General features: G+C 35.1%; 1 protein-coding gene and 1 long non-coding RNA gene across 4 annotated transcripts in view; one reads left to right on the top strand and one right to left on the bottom strand.

Annotated features, from left to right (window-relative positions):
* Positions 1-1,656: 1,656 nt before the first annotated feature.
* LOC121296466 lies at positions 1,657-18,600 on the top strand. Its single transcript, XR_005947067.1, has 3 exons — positions 1,657-1,752; positions 16,582-16,689; positions 18,524-18,600. It is a non-coding gene; the product is annotated as an uncharacterized LOC121296466 (long non-coding RNA).
* Positions 8,801-18,623, bottom strand: part of LOC121296449 (collagen alpha-1(XXV) chain-like) — a 182,027-nt gene continuing 172,204 nt past the window's right edge. The window contains exons 35-38 of one of the 3 annotated variants that reach the window (XM_041222048.1): positions 18,504-18,557; positions 16,526-16,612; positions 12,116-12,154; positions 8,801-11,230 (exon numbers count right to left, since the gene is read on the bottom strand). In XM_041222048.1, the coding sequence (XP_041077982.1) occupies positions 11,228-11,230; positions 12,116-12,154; positions 16,526-16,612; positions 18,504-18,557 (183 nt within the window). In that variant the 3' untranslated portion in view covers positions 8,801-11,227. Of the gene's footprint in view, positions 11,231-12,115; positions 12,155-15,048; positions 16,613-18,503; positions 18,558-18,623 lie in introns of those variants that run through there. The other 2 variants (XM_041222057.1, XM_041222040.1) reach the window with 2 other exon arrangements.

Genomic DNA, 18,623 nt, shown 5'->3' with positions numbered 1-18,623 from the left:
GACAAAGGTACTTGTGATGTGGCTGTGAAAGAATAAGAAAGCAAACACGGTTGGCATTTAGCCGATTGTTACTTAATAGATCATTTAGGGACACCGCGTCAATATTAATGTGCCTAGCAGTGGACTAAATTTGCATTCCTGAAAGGTACAAGACAGCTAGGAATACTGAGAAAGCACTGTGCTTCACAGGAAATAAGAATCACTTGCCTTCTCAGAAAATGTTTAAATGGAGTAGTTGATAGGCTTACTAGGTTACTTCTGCAGTATTATTATCTCATTGTATTGCTGTTTATACAGTCACTGTGTCAAACATATCAAATATATACTGTACTACAAAACAGTGAATTGCAAATCTTAATATCTCTTTGAGTATACTCTACAGAAAGACCAGGTGATGCATTTTGGGAGGAAGGCTCTCTTTTTGGTTGAGATTCTGTGCAATCATTCTCAGTGGGAGGGCAGAGGAAAAGCCCTGCACATAATGAGTGGGGCAGGGCAAAGCCCTGTAAATAAATATATTGCGTTTATTGTATTGTGATTTAAAATGTTTGTTTATTTTAGAACGGGTGAATCTGTGGGTGTATTTAAAGAATGGTTTGTGGCGATGTATGATTATGATTTGAAGGTAATTTATGTTTATTTCAAACAACAGTGTTTATTATTATTGGTTTGAATGTGGTCGGGCAGGGGTGAAGTTAGCAGCTCGTCTCTGCAAGACAGCTCGTGCAAATGCATGGTCGGCAGTCTTATCGACTGCAATATATTATCTACTTTTACCCATTTCTGATTGGGTAAAAGTAAAACTAAAGCAATTGCTACTCGTGCAGAAAGCACAGTGTTTGTTTTGAGCGTCAGGAGATTTAGGTGTTCATGACCTGTTTTTGTTAAAATATTTATTTTGTTTTTGTTTCAATAAAAACGGCGCACAAGTATTTTTTCACCCATGGTGCCTGTGTCCTGTCCATTTTCGTGTGTGTGTCTATCAGCTGCCTGGTCTAGGAACGTCATCACTGCTCAGCTACCCTGTCACACTCCCCCTTCACAATTTTCATGATGAAACATTACATCGTGCAGTTGGAGATTGCATAAGCAATCTTGCCAACATGTGTTGCAATTGTAACATAGACAGTCATTCATAATAACTCAATCCATATAATTACAAATTGTTTGTTTGTTGCTTATTGTGATGGTGCAATGCAAACTGCATTAATTATGTTTCAACACCCGGCTACAGAACATCCACACTATTATTGGTCATTTCTTTGGTAGTTGACATTCATATACATTGAATAATTTTTTCTCATTTAATTTCTTGACAAATAAATTCAGAAAGTCATCAGAATGAATCACTTGGGGATCAGATTGAAAAGTCGCTTGGAGACACCTGGTGGTCAAAGGTTTTAACACAGTATTTGGTTGAAAGAGAATTTTAACATTTGTCTGAAAGTAATTGCTTCTCTGAAACAAAATGCTTCTTTTATTGTGCAGCTCAAAAGTGACCTGTCAGTTTATTTATTTGGACCAAATATTTGATCATAAAATTGTTAGCTTATACAATGCTTTTAATATACATGGATCCATTTTTTTGAGAGGATAGACACAAAACAATAATTATTAAATGTATGTTTATTGATTTTTTTTTCATTTCAGACACGAACAAATATTACTTGACTGTGCCTGCATTCCCTCGTCCCTCCTGATTTTAGATGACTTCTTGGAATTACCAATAGTTCAGCATTCACTGATCTCAAGGTGCGACTAGGACAATAAGGCACTAACAGTTCATGTAAATGTAAAGGCCCCAATCCATGAAGGGCCTTATGTAGTAAGAAAATAATTTAAATCAATTCATCATAGGAGTGTTGCAAAGTTATGTAAAGGAACCACATGACTTGCCACATGATTGTGCTGCAAACATGTAGCTACTTTAGTTAGTTGAATACTTATTATACCCTGGCCTGCATGTCCCTGGTTTCTGAATATGGTGGAAGTGGGGATATGTCTGTACGTCCATACAGAAGCATGGATTTATTTAGATAACTACTTGTCCAATTGTTTGTTTTGAAACTTCCTAATTAAATTATTTAGCACAAGATATTGAGAAATTGGGGGCGTATGGAGGTTGTCTGATGGAAGTGACACTAAACAGATTAAGGACAGTGACATCAGAATGATGTTGATCAATACGCACCGATACACAAAGGTAGCTGTAAATATACAATATAGACTTGTAGACAGTTCTAGGAAAGATAATTCCATTCAAAACAGCAGACCAGTAAACTCATTCAATATTTATATGCAGAACTAGCATGGAGTTGCTTGGCATGGGGTACAGTATATCCATATAGGTTAGTGTGGCAAAGTGGTAATTAGTGCACAGGTGTAGAGCAGATGAAGTGCAGGTGCAGTAATCCAGTGAAACAAGCAGACAACAAAGTACAGATGAAATGGTTTGTTTTATTTATAATCCAATGGTCTGCTGACCAGACAGCAAATAATAAAGATTTTGCAATACATGGCAATGTATGCTGTCTGGTCAATTTACATGGGAAAGTGTTACAACACAAAACATTCTGTTCCAGTTCAATACAAATGCTTCTCAAAGATAGAGAAATAAAGTAATTATTGGAATTAATCACATTACTCACAAGGACAGCTTGCCTGTTCAGTCTTTATTGTTGAAACTAATAGAGAACTATAGTTCCATTCTGCTATAGCAATACACCTAGTCAACATTTTGCAGTTATTTGGATGTACCTATTTTTTTTACTTTGAAGTGAATACAAGTTTATTCCTCCATGCAACCTAGAGTAGTAGAGATGAACCAAAAAAAAAGGTTTATTTAGTGGTACTAGTTTAAAATGTATGAGTAGAAGAACAGTAGCTGTAGGCTGTCTTAAAAATGAATTTCTAATCAGATTGCTTACTTTTGGGATTACGATACATTGAGCGGTATTCATAAAGCATTAACATACCAATAAATGTGTAGGACCCAAATTCGTTAATGAAGAAATTAAAGGGGTGATGTAAGGATACACGCAAAGTGATTTGTGGGTGCAAAACCCCCATAATACTGCATAAATTGTGTTTAGCAGACTTAGTCAGATTTTACCAGTGTAGTGCAATTTCCAGGTATGTGCTAAGAAGCGCCCATTTTATCTGGTATATTATGCTTTTTCAGTCTTTTACATCTTTTGAAATTGAATTTATAATATTTTCCAGTCTGTTACATCGTTTTGAATGTAATTTATCATATTTGTCCACCATTAAGAAAATAGTATGAGAATATTTATCATGTGCCATACACTGGGTCTTGTACATTTTTTTATTTGTGCAACTTTGCGGTGGACTTCTCATTTTGTCTTGTTCTTCATGAATTGTTTTTTCTTTTCAGAGAAATTGATTGTTTGTTTCCAGTTTAAGTTTGCAAAAAAGAAGAATGCATAATTCCCGTTTGGCAATAGGAAAATAGCATCAGATCACAGTGGATTGCATATGTGCCAAAATCTGACAGTGTACCACTGTCTGACATTACACGAGTCAAGTTTTGGTACAGATACCACATTCTGACAATATACCACTTTCTAACACTATCCGGTCGCTATAAATGCGGCATATGTAAAGAATGGTGTTCATCTGGTGTTCTGCACCCGCTATTAAATTTGCATTTTGCCATTATAAACCCATTCAAATTATATTGAAATGCATTCAAATGAAGAAAAGAGCATGGAATTGGATGGGATCTGGATACTAAGCTGACACAGACATTATAATGTGATGTAAGGATTTTGTCTTGCACTGGGGCAATTGCTGACCCTCCAAAAACTTTACACCTCTTCTTACAAGGTGCAAACCATTGTAAAAATGAATAACTAAGAGCTGTATAAAAGCACACACCTGCAGAGACATGTCATTGGCTTCAGGATGGCTGCTGTGGTACACTTCTTGATGCGGCAACACTTGGCTCTGTTTGAGGAAAGGCAGGAACATGTTAGGAGAAGGGCAAGATGAAGAAGACCCTGCATATTCAATCCCAGGGTCACTTTGTTTGGGATGCCGGAGGACGTGGTGCTAAAGCATCTCACTCCGCAGGTCATCCTAGACCTAATAGCTGAATTGAGGGATGAGCTAGACTCCAGCATCAATCTAGGGACCGCTATCTCTGCACATGTAAAAGTGCTGTGCTCGCTGCACTACTTCGCCCCTGGTTCCTTTCAGACCGCAGTTGGAATGTCTGGAACGATAGCCCAATGCACTCTTTCCAGAGTGCTAGGCACATTTCTGGATGTCATGCTGAAAAGGGCAGGCCAACACATATCATTTCCTAAGGATACTAGATCATACCTGATGTTGGCTGATGTTGGCTTTTCCAAACAACTCTGTTTGAGTGACCTCAGCCGTAAGGACTCTCAGCTCCTTCTCAGAAAACTTTTTTTCATGCACCAAGAGAACTTTGCGGCCCTTCATCTGACATATTTATATATATTATATATCATATATATATATATATTCTCATATATCTCTATATAATTATATCTATATAGAATATATATAATCTATCTATAATATATATACGAAAATTAAAATGCACCAGGTGTCATACAGTTGCCTACGGATGACTAGGACTCCAGTGAAGACCCGACGTGCAAGCCGGCCTTATCTGATACCGTGATGCAGTCACTGATACCCTCATTATCGTAACTGCACATTATTTGTGCATGTTAAGTAATTTGCATTGCTCTTAACCTTACATAGTGCGCAGTGCAAAATAATTGCCTGGCCACAATGCAATTTGAATTTTGCATCCGCAATTATTTGCACTGCGTCTATACTTACATCTACCCCTAAATGTGCAACCCTTGAAGAAATTAAACATCAACAGGATTACCAGTTTCTAAATTGCTCTATGTAATCAATAGCTGATTAGGGTATTGCTTGTTCAGACTTTTGGGAATGGCACTGACTCACTTAAAAATAAGTATATATTGCCAGCATTTATATTATAAAAATATTTGTACCCAGGTTCTACAAATCCCAGATTTTACTGCATGTGAGTGTATTTATTTATATCTGTGAAGCTGTTTATGCCAGCAAGGAGGTCTCTATTGCAATTTCAATGAATGTATGTCTACATTGAGATAAGCATACCAAAGCATGGTATCTTTTTTTAAAAAGCTGTTTATAGTTATTTCACGGTTTGCTAAGATTGGAGAATTCTCCTATTGTTGTTTTCAAACTTGACGTGAGATTCTCCCTAACATGTAATGACAATAATTTCAGAAATCTTACCTGACATGCAGGCCTCAAATGCAGTTTTGAAAGAAACACATGTTACAGCAAACATGAATTTTCATACAGAATTAAAGTGGTACTGTGGTGAGTGGCCAGCATGGTTCTTACTTATCATTGTGCGATACTACTGGCATGCACAATGTATCATTGTAGCATCTAGTGTGTTAGCATTGGCTTTTAACACAGAACCATTGCATTTTACTTTTATATTACCCATAAAATGTATTTTTCAGCAACACATTCTTGATTGAAGTTTAGCTATCAATTAAAAGGCTGTTTGAAATGAAAACCATGGCAACCAATATCACCATATAAGGAATTTTATCAGATTCTGCACATCCTGTACCCTACCTACACAAGTGTAATTAAAGTGACCATCATGCTATCAGTAAGACTATTTATTTCTCTAGATGATACACTGATCCATTACTATCTTTCATTCTAACACTTTATTTTAAATATGTATCAAGTGTGATGTGTTACTGTCCTTATTTAAACCTTGGTGTTCATAACAAACTTTGGATTGTGGCGTTTATACTTGGCACTTTGTTATAAATCAGAAAACCAGAATACCAGGAAGTGATGGAACTCAAACACATACCGCATGAGTCAGCGGATAAGGTAAATAAGCTACATTCTTAAAAGAACAAAAACACTGAAAATAATAAAAGGAATACTGATTTGATCAGATAGCTTGCTTTATTAAGTGTTGGATAATTTCAGTTGCTTTATTGTATGAATATATTTATTTGCGTCATAAGGAAGGAAAGAGATTTTAATTTAGACACAGCAAATTATATAAAGGACTATTTTATATTCTCCTAATATGACTTTTACCTTCAATTACAATGTAACCTACCATCATGGCTACCATCAGATTTATTTTGTTTTTGTTTTGTTTGTTTTGTTTTACCCTTGTGGCAATTTGAATTTATCAAAATACATTAAAGTCCCACTATTTTACAATACATACACAGCATCACCAAGTGGTGGTAATGTTACACTATGGACTTGATGGTGAGGGTGGGAAGGTTAGGCAGAAATCTTACATGAAATGTGTACTTCATCCCTAAATGCTCTGCTATTGCTAATAAGTGTTTGTTTATTGTGAGAACAGTATCTTCATTATGTGTGCTTTTTTCTGTACATTGTCACTGGTTGTAAGTGTATGTGCGTGCTATTGCTTCCTTCCAGAAACCCAACTGAAATGAAACATTCATCTCAAAGGGTTCTTTTCAGATAACATGCTGTGGCAGGCCAGAAGAAAATACATGTGAGAATACATGTGAGAATGTGACTGGAGCCTTAATTGAATGATTCGTGGTTAATTATGCCCCAGCCACATGGTATTAAGGAGGGAAAACCCTTTGTTTGGGTGAAGGGAATGGGTGACTTTACACTGTGAGTGGTTGTTGGTATTATATTTACTACTTTGTAGTGAAGGCTAATGCTCAGCCTACAATGGTTTGGTCTTTTGTTTGAACCTTTATTTGGGCCCTTGAGCCGGTTATTTTGTTCCTGTGAATTTTGTTCTTGGTGACTTGTTTTGTTAAACCTTTTAATTTTGCTCTGTGAGCAGTGTTTTTTTTTTTTTTTTTTTTGTTTCCTTACCACCTTAGACATTTGGCTATTTTGTCACACATGCATAAGTAAAAATCGATTGCTGTGGGCCTTGGATTTATAAAATTTAAAGGGTGTCATTGTTTTGTCTTTTATGAGCTTTGAATTTAACAGCCCCAGCAAAAAAAAAAAAAGGTTTGGAGTAATATTTATTGGACATCAGAAAACAATATGTGATACAACAGGACTAGCAAAACTCCATTGACTGCTGCTGCAAGGCCACAATACATAGTGAACACCTAAAACACCATTCTGCTAACTGCCCTGTGCTTTGCACATTCCCATTCTTCCGCTCCTGTTTTAGTGAATAAATAACATTGTGCAATGCTTGACATTTCTTTTCATTATGAATACATCTGCGAGTACAATTTATGGACATACAGTGCATTTATTTCAGACCAGCAGCCAATGGATTTATGGGATACAAAACAATTGCTTTCTGTGTTTAGAATAATAACCACCATCAATACAGAACATTTTAGCAACATAATTATAAGTACCAAGTCACAGTCAAAAGCAGGAGTAATACTACACACATTGTGATAAAAACAGCTGTACATGGTGTAAAACATGTTTTGAAGATATACTTCAGTCAAACTAAATGGATAAAAAAAAACTACAAAACTTGACTGAAGACAATAAAAATAAGAAAATCAAAGAAAAAACATGTAGAACAAAATACTTCTCTATAAACCCATCTAAGAAATAACCATTTTATAATTCATTAAAATAATTCAAATAATTGATAAACCCTATGAGATTATGTATAGAAACTGTGTAACACTGTTAAAATTGACTTTTTACACAAAATGGTGCTAGATATGTTTGGGGGTTAGGTCGGCCAGGGTGTCCTCAGCTCACCGTGCACCAGCAACCCGTGTAGTCTGGCCGGGTGCCGGAGGGCTTGCAAATTTCAAATTGGGAGAAAAGAACAAAAAATAATTGGCAATGACGAAAATAAAAAAAAAAAAGTTAAATATTTTCATCCTGTATATGAAACCGCCATAATTGTGAAAATAAGCTATACGGTAACAACAACAAAAAAAAAAAAAAACAAACAAACAAAAAAAACACCATATATCAAACAAGCTTTAAAAATATAAACTGAAAACATTTTCATCATTTTTGCTCCACAAAAATAAACTTCTGAGTCTTAACTCAGTAAGTCCTCTAAAATGAATACAAATAAAACCAAATGGCTGTAACAAACTGCAGAGGTTAGAACCTGACTTTCAGTGGATCACAGTTGATTAATGTCTCTGTTTTCTAGACAGCCCTGGTTATTCCTAATTACATTGACTTTCTAATAACCACGTTCTGCTACTCAAAACCAAAACGGCTGCCATTCATTTGGAGTACGACAACCTTTTTTGATTGGCTAATAATAAACTGTTTTACACTTATAGTGTCATCTGCCACTCAGTAATGGAGTACTGTTAAATATCCCAAGCACAGCGTGCATTTTGAAATACAAATTATAATTACCAAATACGAAAATGCCCACTTCAATTAGAATATTTAATTCAAAACTACACTATGTAGGAACTAATCATTTTTTAAGGGGTAAGCATATGAAGTACCATACAAAACTTTCCTTTAGTGATACAAACTATTAAATAAGCACTTGTGACCTAAAACTAGCTGTGCTCAATAAATGATTCCTAATTGGGAAAACAGATGTTATAAATAAAGCCTATGCTAAAAATTACTACAAAGCCAAGATACAAAAGTAAAACCCTTTTTGTTTGTAATTTAAAACATTTTAACCACTTTTTTTTCCTTAAAAATCAGTAAAATAAGAAAGTTACAAGGAATGCTTATTTGAAATAATACATTAACAATGTCAATTGTCAAAAAAATAATCAACATGGTAAGCTTTTTTTTTAAAGACCCAACATTTAAAAAAATAAAAATTATACAAAAGAACAACATTACCATTAATTGAAAAAAAAAAAACCCTGATCTGTATCTGTTTGCCTGGGCCTGTCTGACTGCAGAGAGCTTTCCAAATGGCTCCTAGAGATATGCATTGCTTAATCTGAAAAGTGAATGGTTTTCAGTTACTTTAGTCTATTTATACCCTGGCCTGTTCTTTTATTTTTGCCTGGGTTAGTCAGTATTCAGAATTGTCATGGGTTGACTAACAGTTTCTGTCTGTTTCTTGTTGTGTTTGTGGAAGTAGGACTACTGTCATTGTTGGTGATCACAGCAAAAGTCCAGAAATATGTGAATACAGGAAGGCACAACTTAAATGCACTGGTGTGTTGAAATGGGTTAGTGACTGTTAGTACTTACACCCCCCCCTTGACAATTGCTTTCCCCTTTCTTCAGGATTTAATGAACACTCAGTTTTTTCATTCCCACATTTCATAATACACTATTGTTAGCACCGGCTGCAATGGCAAAACTGACTTTCCCAATCTATGATAACACAGTTCTCAACTAACTCAGTAAGCCTAGCCATACTCAATCACTGAAGATAACAATGAACAACATAACCACTGTTCTCTAAATATTAACAGGTAGCATGTATAACACATGTGGATTTACATTTTAATTTACTAAATATTATTGATTAGGTTGGGAGAAAAGCAATAAAAGTATGGATTAAATGTTGCAGTAATCACAGTCACCCTATTCTTAAGACCATCTGTCTATAGTGAATTCATATGTTGAATCACCTGGATATAAAGCTAGCCTACCTGTGTATTAAGACCACTTTTCTGTGGTCTATTGAGTGGTCATTCGAAGAAGGTTTGATACAGGCTAATAAATGTGTAAACTGAAAAAAATATCAGTTGTTAAGCCTACGATACTGTAACATTTCTGCTCATTCATCCTAAGTCTTAGAGCAGCAGCCTGTTAAATCAATTCTAGCAGCATCTGTTTTTTTGTCCTTTTTTGTCCATTCAGTCCAATCTTCTTGTAAAGAGAGCCAAAGCTGCAGCAAACACCATGTTTTGGTAGCCACTAACATCAATTTCCTTTTAGTTCCTCGCAGAAAGCTTGAAATAATATGAGTAATTTTTATTTTTTATTCTTTTAAGGACAAAATACAGTAATGTTAGATGGTGAAATACTGCAACATGTTATACAATAAAAAAGTACCATTCCTCAAACATAAATAATGTTTTTGAAGTTTGCTGTATGCTTATAAGAAAATAAGAGTTAAGAGTCCTTGAGGCACAATAGGCTATTATGCATCATGAATAAAAAAAAATGCATCAATGCAATCCTATGATAACCCTTTCTATAAGGCCCTGTCATTTTAACAGTTCACCCCTCACTCCTAAAAGGCAGTAGGACCACCCCTTTTGTTCCTCATAGAAGCTTGTCAAACACTACTTGTTTCCATTTCTCTCGTCAAAACCCAACAGTTGCCTCACAAGTGACAGCAAAATCCTTCTTTTGGTCTGTGATTCGTGAAATCCATGGTCAAACTTAAGCATTGTGAATCCATTGAGGACCTTCCACCTCAGTACTGCCGATGCTCTTCCAAATCCTCGAATCTAAATCAATCCTTGCTGAGCCATACTGTAGGGTCAGCACCCATATTGTAGCCTTGCCGAAATAACAAATGCTGCTTGTTGCGTCATCTTGACTGCTAGGCATGCACAAAGGAAGAAATGCAGATGTGGGCACATGGCCCACACAACTGGAGTTGAAGAACTGCAGGCTTAAATTGCTGAAAATCTGGGATCATATCTTTTCAAGCCACCAACCATGGCGTGACTCCCTTTGGAAGATGACAAAAGAAAATCAATTCAGGGATCTGTGTTTTAAAAAAGTTGCAACGACCCAACAGCCAGTTAGTGTTTGAAGCCATAAATCACCACAAGCAATAACATTTTTTTGGCACATTATTCATGCTGATTTTTTCTTTCTTTGTTTTTAGTCTTTAGAGTTTGTATGATGGCATGAATGGATGACAGACTTGAGATGAACACAGAAGCAAAAGTAATATCCAGTGACAGCAAGTACAGTACATTCCAAAGATTTCAATGGGTTTTAGTCCATTTTGGTCACAATTTCTTACTGTTGCTTGGCTTCTGTCCATGCAAAAAGCAAGCACAAGGTTGATCCCTGTGTTTGACACAGGCCTGCAATTTCTTCCTCTTAGTTACAAAGTCATAATGCTGATGTGATGGTACACATTTTGTTACTGTAGATGAGTTGAATCAGCTACATGTAAACATTTATTCAGTGTTCTTTTATTTATATTTATATTTTTATATTTTACATTTACAAAACTATAAATACAAAAAAAAAAAAAAATGAAGCATTATGTACAAACTCCATGCTTGGGTTAGACTCATCACTGCAAGAAAACACAAAGAAGACAAGTCATCAGACAACTACAGTCTTGTCAATGGAACTGCACAGTTACTTATAAACAGATGTCATCTACCATTTCTTAATGTTTATCTTCTATGTCCTACTATGTGTGATCTATAAAATCACTTGATATTTCTGCATAGATCATCATTGGATTACTCCAGCAAAAAAATGTTTCTGAAAAGACTTCTCAAGGCTGACGTTATGAAGTGAGACTGGGAAGCATATCAATGTTGCACAGGCCTTAGTGCACAAGGCTTCACCAATGGATCTAAGTGCATATCACAACACTTGTCTCAATTACAATCAACCTTGAGGAGTCTTTTAGAAGCATTTTGCTGGAATAGTTAGTAAGACAATAATGATCTAAGCAGAAAACGCAATAGAAAAAAATACAGATCTCTTTAACAGACAATGTTATTTGGTCTTCGCTCCTTGCTGTGAAGAATACGTAGTAAACTACATATTATGATCTGTTTGTATGACTGAATTGGAACATATATACAATTAATGTAAATGTAGTAACTTAAATTAACCCTGTGTTGTCACTTTGTTAACCGCTTTCAGAGCTGATGATGCTGGTTGTAACATTTGGTTAACTCTCATTTGCTAACAACATTCTCACAAGCCTAAATAACATTATTTTAAAGTTTTGAAACTACAATTCAACTGTTTTATATTGTCAAAATTGCTTTTGTTCCTCTCTGAAAAGGCTTCCTGTGCAACAAGTTATACCCTAACCTTAACCCTAACATGATCCCTACACATGTTCCCTGTCTATCTGAGCTATTAGTATCATATGGGCACCAGGGAAAATAATCAATGATGTCAGTTAACTATAATGAGCACATTTTGATCTTCCACTTACCTTCTGCCAGCATCCAGGCATTGGTAGTCCATCTGGACCCTGGGATGAGAAAAGAGAAAAATCTTTTGCTTAGTCTTTTTGAAAGCCTTACATTAGAAATGGAATTCTGAATGTCATTAATTTGTGTATTCATTTTGGGTGTAACTGACTATAAATCCTTCAGTGTGATTGTAAAAATGTAACAGTGCTAAGGCACTATCCGTTCTGTACCTTTCCAAAGAACAAAACAGCAACTATAAGAACATAGAGGTAGGTTTAATAAAGTATTGCGCCTGTCGCAATAGTCGCAGACCAGTTGCAAACAAGTCTTGGATGAAATTTACTAGACAAGCGCAATGCTATGTGCAACTTTTTAGGGAATGCTTTGCGGCAGCAGTTTATCTTTGTGGTTCAACCTCAGATGAATATGCAATTATGGGCATTCCTGTATAAATTCGCAAAAACGGGGTGTTGATAGTGCAAATGAGGGTTCTCAAATATTATAACGAGATGTACGAAAGCTGCAGGCAATTGCGACACTTAAAATTGCATCAGTTTGTTAAGAACTGAAAAAACTGAAAGCATGTTTTAAACAGACACAATAGTTCCTGGCATTTTCTAGTGTACTTTTTCTTGTGTGTTGACAGTTGTACTCAATGCATTTATGAGGCAAAAAGCCAAATACTTATTTTTCCCTAAAAGCAGGGTGTACTTTTGACAGTATACATTTGGCTGATAGGCTACCCATAATATGAATTTGTGGTATAATGCAAACTGTATCCTGATGTGTACAATACAGCAGCATGATTTATTTTATGTACCATACCTGTAGCCTGTATGCCAAAGTAAAAAGAAAGTGTGCCAGGTGTTCATTTGATTTTACTACTGTACATTGTACACTGTATAATTGTACCGTACAAATTTATATTTTTGTTCATAATGTAATGTGTAACCTACCCAAAACACATTAGTGTTATTTCAGCACAATGTTTTATACATTTAAAATACATTGAGCCTATAAATGTGTGTGTGTGTGTGTGTGTGTGTGTGTGTGTGTGTGTGTAATTTTATTGTATTTTTTTAAAATCTGACACCCCTAATGTTGGACAAACATACTCGGTTTCTAGTTTCTTTTATGAAGTGCTCAACACGCTCTTAAAAAGTTTGATGAAATCTGGAAAACAATGGCCCAAATTCCAGAAATTCCAATATCTAACACTGGATTGCTTTACTGCAAAGTATTTTTATCCAAATTGAAGGGAGCAATTCTTCTTAAACAATATCAGTTGTTATATTAGCCCTTTAAACTATGGCTTCTTTCAGATAAAGTGATCGACTACAAGGAAGCTGCAGTTTGACTTTGAAAAGCAGCAATGCTGTACTTGAAAGATATGCATTAAAGTAATAAGGAAAACGGTAGTGGAGTGTGCAAAAACCCTTTTCATGCAGATAAAATACAATATAAAATTGCATTTTCATGCAGTTGTATTCTATTCTGTTATCACCATAAAGAGTTTCTGTTTCAATAGTAGTTAAATATAATAATCTTGTGATCTTGTCATATTTATAAACCTGCATGTGTTCCATGCAAAAACATGATGCTGAGGTAAACAAGATGAATGAAAAAAGTAAGCCAAAATATCAGACTAATACCCACCTTGAACCATAATAATTGTATATTCACACTTACACACACACACACACACACACACACACACACACTCTCTCTCTCTCACACACACATATTTATAGTCAAAAGTTTACATACCCTAACGGAAATTTATAATTTCTATAAATTTCTCAAAATCTTTTGTAGCAAAAGTTTTGCTTTTGTGGATGAGGAAAAAAGTTAGCAGAAATAGATATCTACAATTATTTATTTCAGCTATTTTTTTGTTTGCAAAACTCCAAAAATGCTAATACAAAAGTATTCATACCCTTTGATGCTATGGTAGTAATGGTAGTATGGTAGTAGAGGTGGTAATATCCTTCTGTAGGGCTGTTCTTCCTCTAATGACACAGGAAATTTAGTTCCAATACATGGTAAAATTGATTTCATAACATACCAAAAGATATTGGCCAATCATCTGAAACCCTCCGCTACAAAACTTCAAGTATAACTGGACGTTCCAACACAACAACGATGCAAAGCACACATCAAAATCTACTTCAGAAAGGTTAAAGAAGAATAAAATCAACGTTCTGGAATGGACTAGTCAAAGTCCTGATCTAAATCAGATTGAGAATATTTGGTATGAGTTGAAGAAGGCTGTGCACAAGAGAAGTCTTTGGAATTTGAATGAATTAGAACAATTTTGCTTTGAAGAATGGTGAAAAATCACTAAAGAATCATGGCAAAAGCTCCTTGACAAATATCCTAATCGTTTAAAATAGGTTATTATTCCTAAAGGTGACTCGGCTAGCTATAATTTCATTTTTCTTGTCAGGGTATGAATACTTTTGAATTAGCATTTTTGGAGTTTTGCAAAAAAAAAAAAAAAAAGCTGAAATAAATAATTTTAGTCATCTGTTTTTATATCTATCTTTTTTCTTTCATCCACAAAAGTAAAAATTTTGCTACAAAAGATTTTTCCTATAATTATTTTTTTTTGAGATATTTTTTGAAATTTTAAATTTCCATTGGGGTATGTAAACTTTTGACTACAACTGTGTATATATATATATATATATATATATATATATATATATATATATATATATATATATATATATATATATATATATATCCCTCGAAGTTTAAGAATGTTGATTTTAATATCAAAATTATAGAGAATGTTCTATGTGTAAATATATAGAATATTATATGTATAAATATATATAATATTGTGAGATATCTATATAGATTTATTAATATATATAATATATATCATAATATAGTATGTGAACACTCTGGAATGTGTCATCCCCTTTGTGTATAGCCGTTTAAACTAATACTGCCGAATTGGTACAAGGGAGAAGGTTGGGAGCAGGGGTCTAGTACAAATTAAAGAAGGAGGTTCATGCTTGTATTTAGGGTGCACATTGAGAAGAAATATTAGCCACTACTTAGGGGGAAAGATTAAATTACTTTAAAATAGTAGTAGTCTCAAACACCATGTTTATGTTTACATTTAACTTTTTATGATGTTCAAATCATTCTGAGTCATTTTGTTGAGTTTTTTTTACTGTAATAATTGAGTCTCTTCCAGCTAAACTCACTGAGTACTGTGTAAGTCTAGCTGCTTGATAATAGTGTTTGATTCCTTCATTCCAGAAAGTCATGCAACGCAGTGACCTTTCAACTTAATTGGCTCCTCCTGATCTATAGAATGGTACAGAGCTAGTGGAGCCAACATAATTTTATGGCCACATGACTTTTAGGACTGAGGAAACCTAACACAAATTCTGGGGAACTTGATATTCAACAGCAGAAGGAATTTAGTAGAAACAGAGCCATTGGGAAAATGAATAAAAGTCAATATTGGAGCAGCAGAAGTGCACCTACACAGACAGACTGCAAATAAAATAAATAATCAATACAATGGCATTTGAATCTATAGGTAGGAAGTGTTAGCATTGGCTGTAGGGTATTGTATTAAGAAGGGTCCAGAAGATTTAGGTAAGGTTTGTTTTAAAAGGAAAGGCTTGCCAACCTTATGGAAGGCTTTTTTTTCTAACCTGATTAAAGGACTCATATCACATTAGTGCAGCACTATATTTCTCTTTAAGAATCCTCTGGCATTTGTTAAAAAATATTATGACTCGTGTTAAGGTGGGCAATGTATGATTAGAAATGTTATGTTCATCCATGCACAGGTCATAATGGACATGCAAGGCTGAGTGCCTGATAAAGCCCTCTTTGCATTGTCAGGTAGGAAGAATGCATGCGGGGTTGGAAGGAAAGATAATACTGTACCAATTGGCACGGGGCATCCAGCCCATCCAGGCCAGGCTGACCTGGCTCCCCCTTTTCACCCTTAAATCCCCGGAATCCCTGTTTGTAAAAAGTAACTGGCATTGTTACGGAGAGAGGCATAATCTGGCCCTTCAACTGGGCAGCAACACAGCATGTGGATGAGCAATCCCTGGCATCACTGATTTAGACATCAGCCCTTCTAGTGAGCAAGAGCAAAATTAAATCCCAACATCTGGTCAAACTTCAATTTTTGTGGGAGTAATTTAAAGTGTTAATGATTTTTTATAGTATTGAAATGCATCTAAGAAGACATATAGTACTGGAATTTAACGGAACAGAGGAAATTGCAGGTTATATTACTAAGGATTGTGTTTTGCTTTTGACTGCAGACAAATACCCCCAAAAAGGCTGGATTAAAGAGGGGCGTATTCTAAATCAGTTCAGGCAGTGACTTGCTCCCCTCTTTGGCTCCATTGGTTTTGGTGAGATGAGTTTTTAGAGCATAGCTGACATACCAATGGGCAAGGTGCATCTAATCCAGGGGCACCCTGTTCTCCTTTCTCCCCTTTAGGCCCTTTTTTGGCCTTCTTTCCCCTTTCCCCCTGTGGACACAATGGCGTGGTCAGAACAACATTCCTCTCTTTTCTTATAAAGGACACTTTCAGAAAATATCCATCAGGTACAGTGAAGAAGAAAACAATTGGGGGACAGGGTGTTTGAAAATTATAAGTAGGTGGGCAACAAATCTGGATTCCACATTTCCTTGAAAGAAAATAAAAAAAAATAATTTTTCCTCTACACTTAAATTGGTCCAACGAACGAATTCTGATCTCTTTATACTTATATATATATATTCCTTGATATATATATATATATATATATATATATATATATATATATATATATATATATATATATATATATATATAATTTTTTTATTTGGGCAGTGGTTCCTTTGTTGGTTTTACATGGTAATTATCTTACTAATAAGGTAAGTACTTTGGTACCAAGAATGCATTTCTTATGCCACCTGTACAGCAAAGCAGTTTATCAGTACAGATGGGCAATCAAAAATGTTCTTTCAGTGTTTGAGATATCATCATTGCTATCAGAGTGCCCTTTAAACAGAGGAGGCAGCCTGAATTTTGATCATGTATCGCATAACTCATAAAACATAGTGGTAAGTAGGTTTTAAAGGTAATCCTCATTGCACTGTAAGTGGATATTAGGTTAAACTGTGATGCACATAATGGAAGGGGTTGGGGTGGGTTTGGATTAAAGGAGACTTTGTCTTCAGTGTTTTAAGGAGACAAGGAATTTGTGATAAGAAACAAAGATAGTTAAGCGGGGAAAGTGACTGAAAGGAGAATGACACAGGTTGTACTTTGAAGGAATTTTCTAAAGTAAGACGAAGGGAAAGATGGGATTAGAAGGAAGCCAGTGTGTAAAGTTCATCAGAGGGCGGTAGGGAAGAGAAGGAGTAGCAGGGAACACACCTCTCACGAAACAAAGTCAAATGTTTGTATCCCTTTTTTTCAGCTCTGAAATTTCCCTATATTAAAATGTGCAACATAAATTAGTTTTGTGATTTTTGTTGCGGCTGCTTTATTTTAAATTAAACTGTCTTGGGTATTTAGAAATCCCCACTCTTTTCAAAACACTCTCCAACCACCAGGATTTCAGAACTGCTGCACAGCTCTTAATATTTTTGGGGTGTGCGCTTCAGCTGGAGAGCATATTTGGTCATCAGCAAAAAAGGGATGCAAATGAAATGATGATATAATTTATAGAACTGTGGGCTAGTGTTCATTAATGCTTTTGTAATCAAGTTAGAGAAAATAAACAACAAGCAACCTAATCTAAAATATCCATGCTATGAAGAAATTATATATATATATATATATATATATATACACACACACACACACACACAAGGTTAGTAACATTAGGGTAGTAACATTAATATCCACTGTCAGGCACCAGTGAACTGAACACTTTAATTCACTGCTTGTGAATTAAAGTGTACTATAAGGTTCGAACTCATTTTATCTCTTTATGATCAGTTATTAAAAATCGATATTTTTGGTAATAACGTAAGTCATCAGGGCATGTACAAAAACAGCCAAAATAAAATAATCAACTATACAAGAAACACAAAAAGGGGATAAATTAAACAAGAAACAATTGGTGCTAAACACCCATAGTCTTTCAGTCATAAAAAAAAAAAGAAGTCAGCACTAAAATTGGAAGGCCCTGTTAGCCTTCAATAGCCTCTTGTTAAACTGAACTGGTTTTCTATGAGATATTCCTACATTTAAAACCATTTGTTTTAATAATTGGTTTAATAGGTAAGTATCCATGTGAATTTTTTTATACAATCATAATGTAATTAATAAATAATTGTGGGTGTGTTGAGTCCTGTGGCACCTGACAGTGAAAAGTTCATTATCAGGCAGACAGAAGAGCCTGTTCAATTAATATAACATGCTGCACCTTTTCTCCCCTTTCACCAGGATCTCCTTTCTCTGCCTTCAGGCCTGGTAATCCCTGAAAAAAACAACAGCCAAGACAATAAAAACAGAGAGAGAGAACTACTTGTCTAATTGTGCTGAA

This window comes from Polyodon spathula, chromosome 2, assembly GCF_017654505.1.
Source record: "Polyodon spathula isolate WHYD16114869_AA chromosome 2, ASM1765450v1, whole genome shotgun sequence".
Taxonomy (NCBI): Eukaryota; Metazoa; Chordata; class Actinopteri; order Acipenseriformes; family Polyodontidae; genus Polyodon; species Polyodon spathula.
Note: the sequence above shows the minus strand (reverse complement) of the source record. Positions and strands in the feature narration are given on the sequence as shown.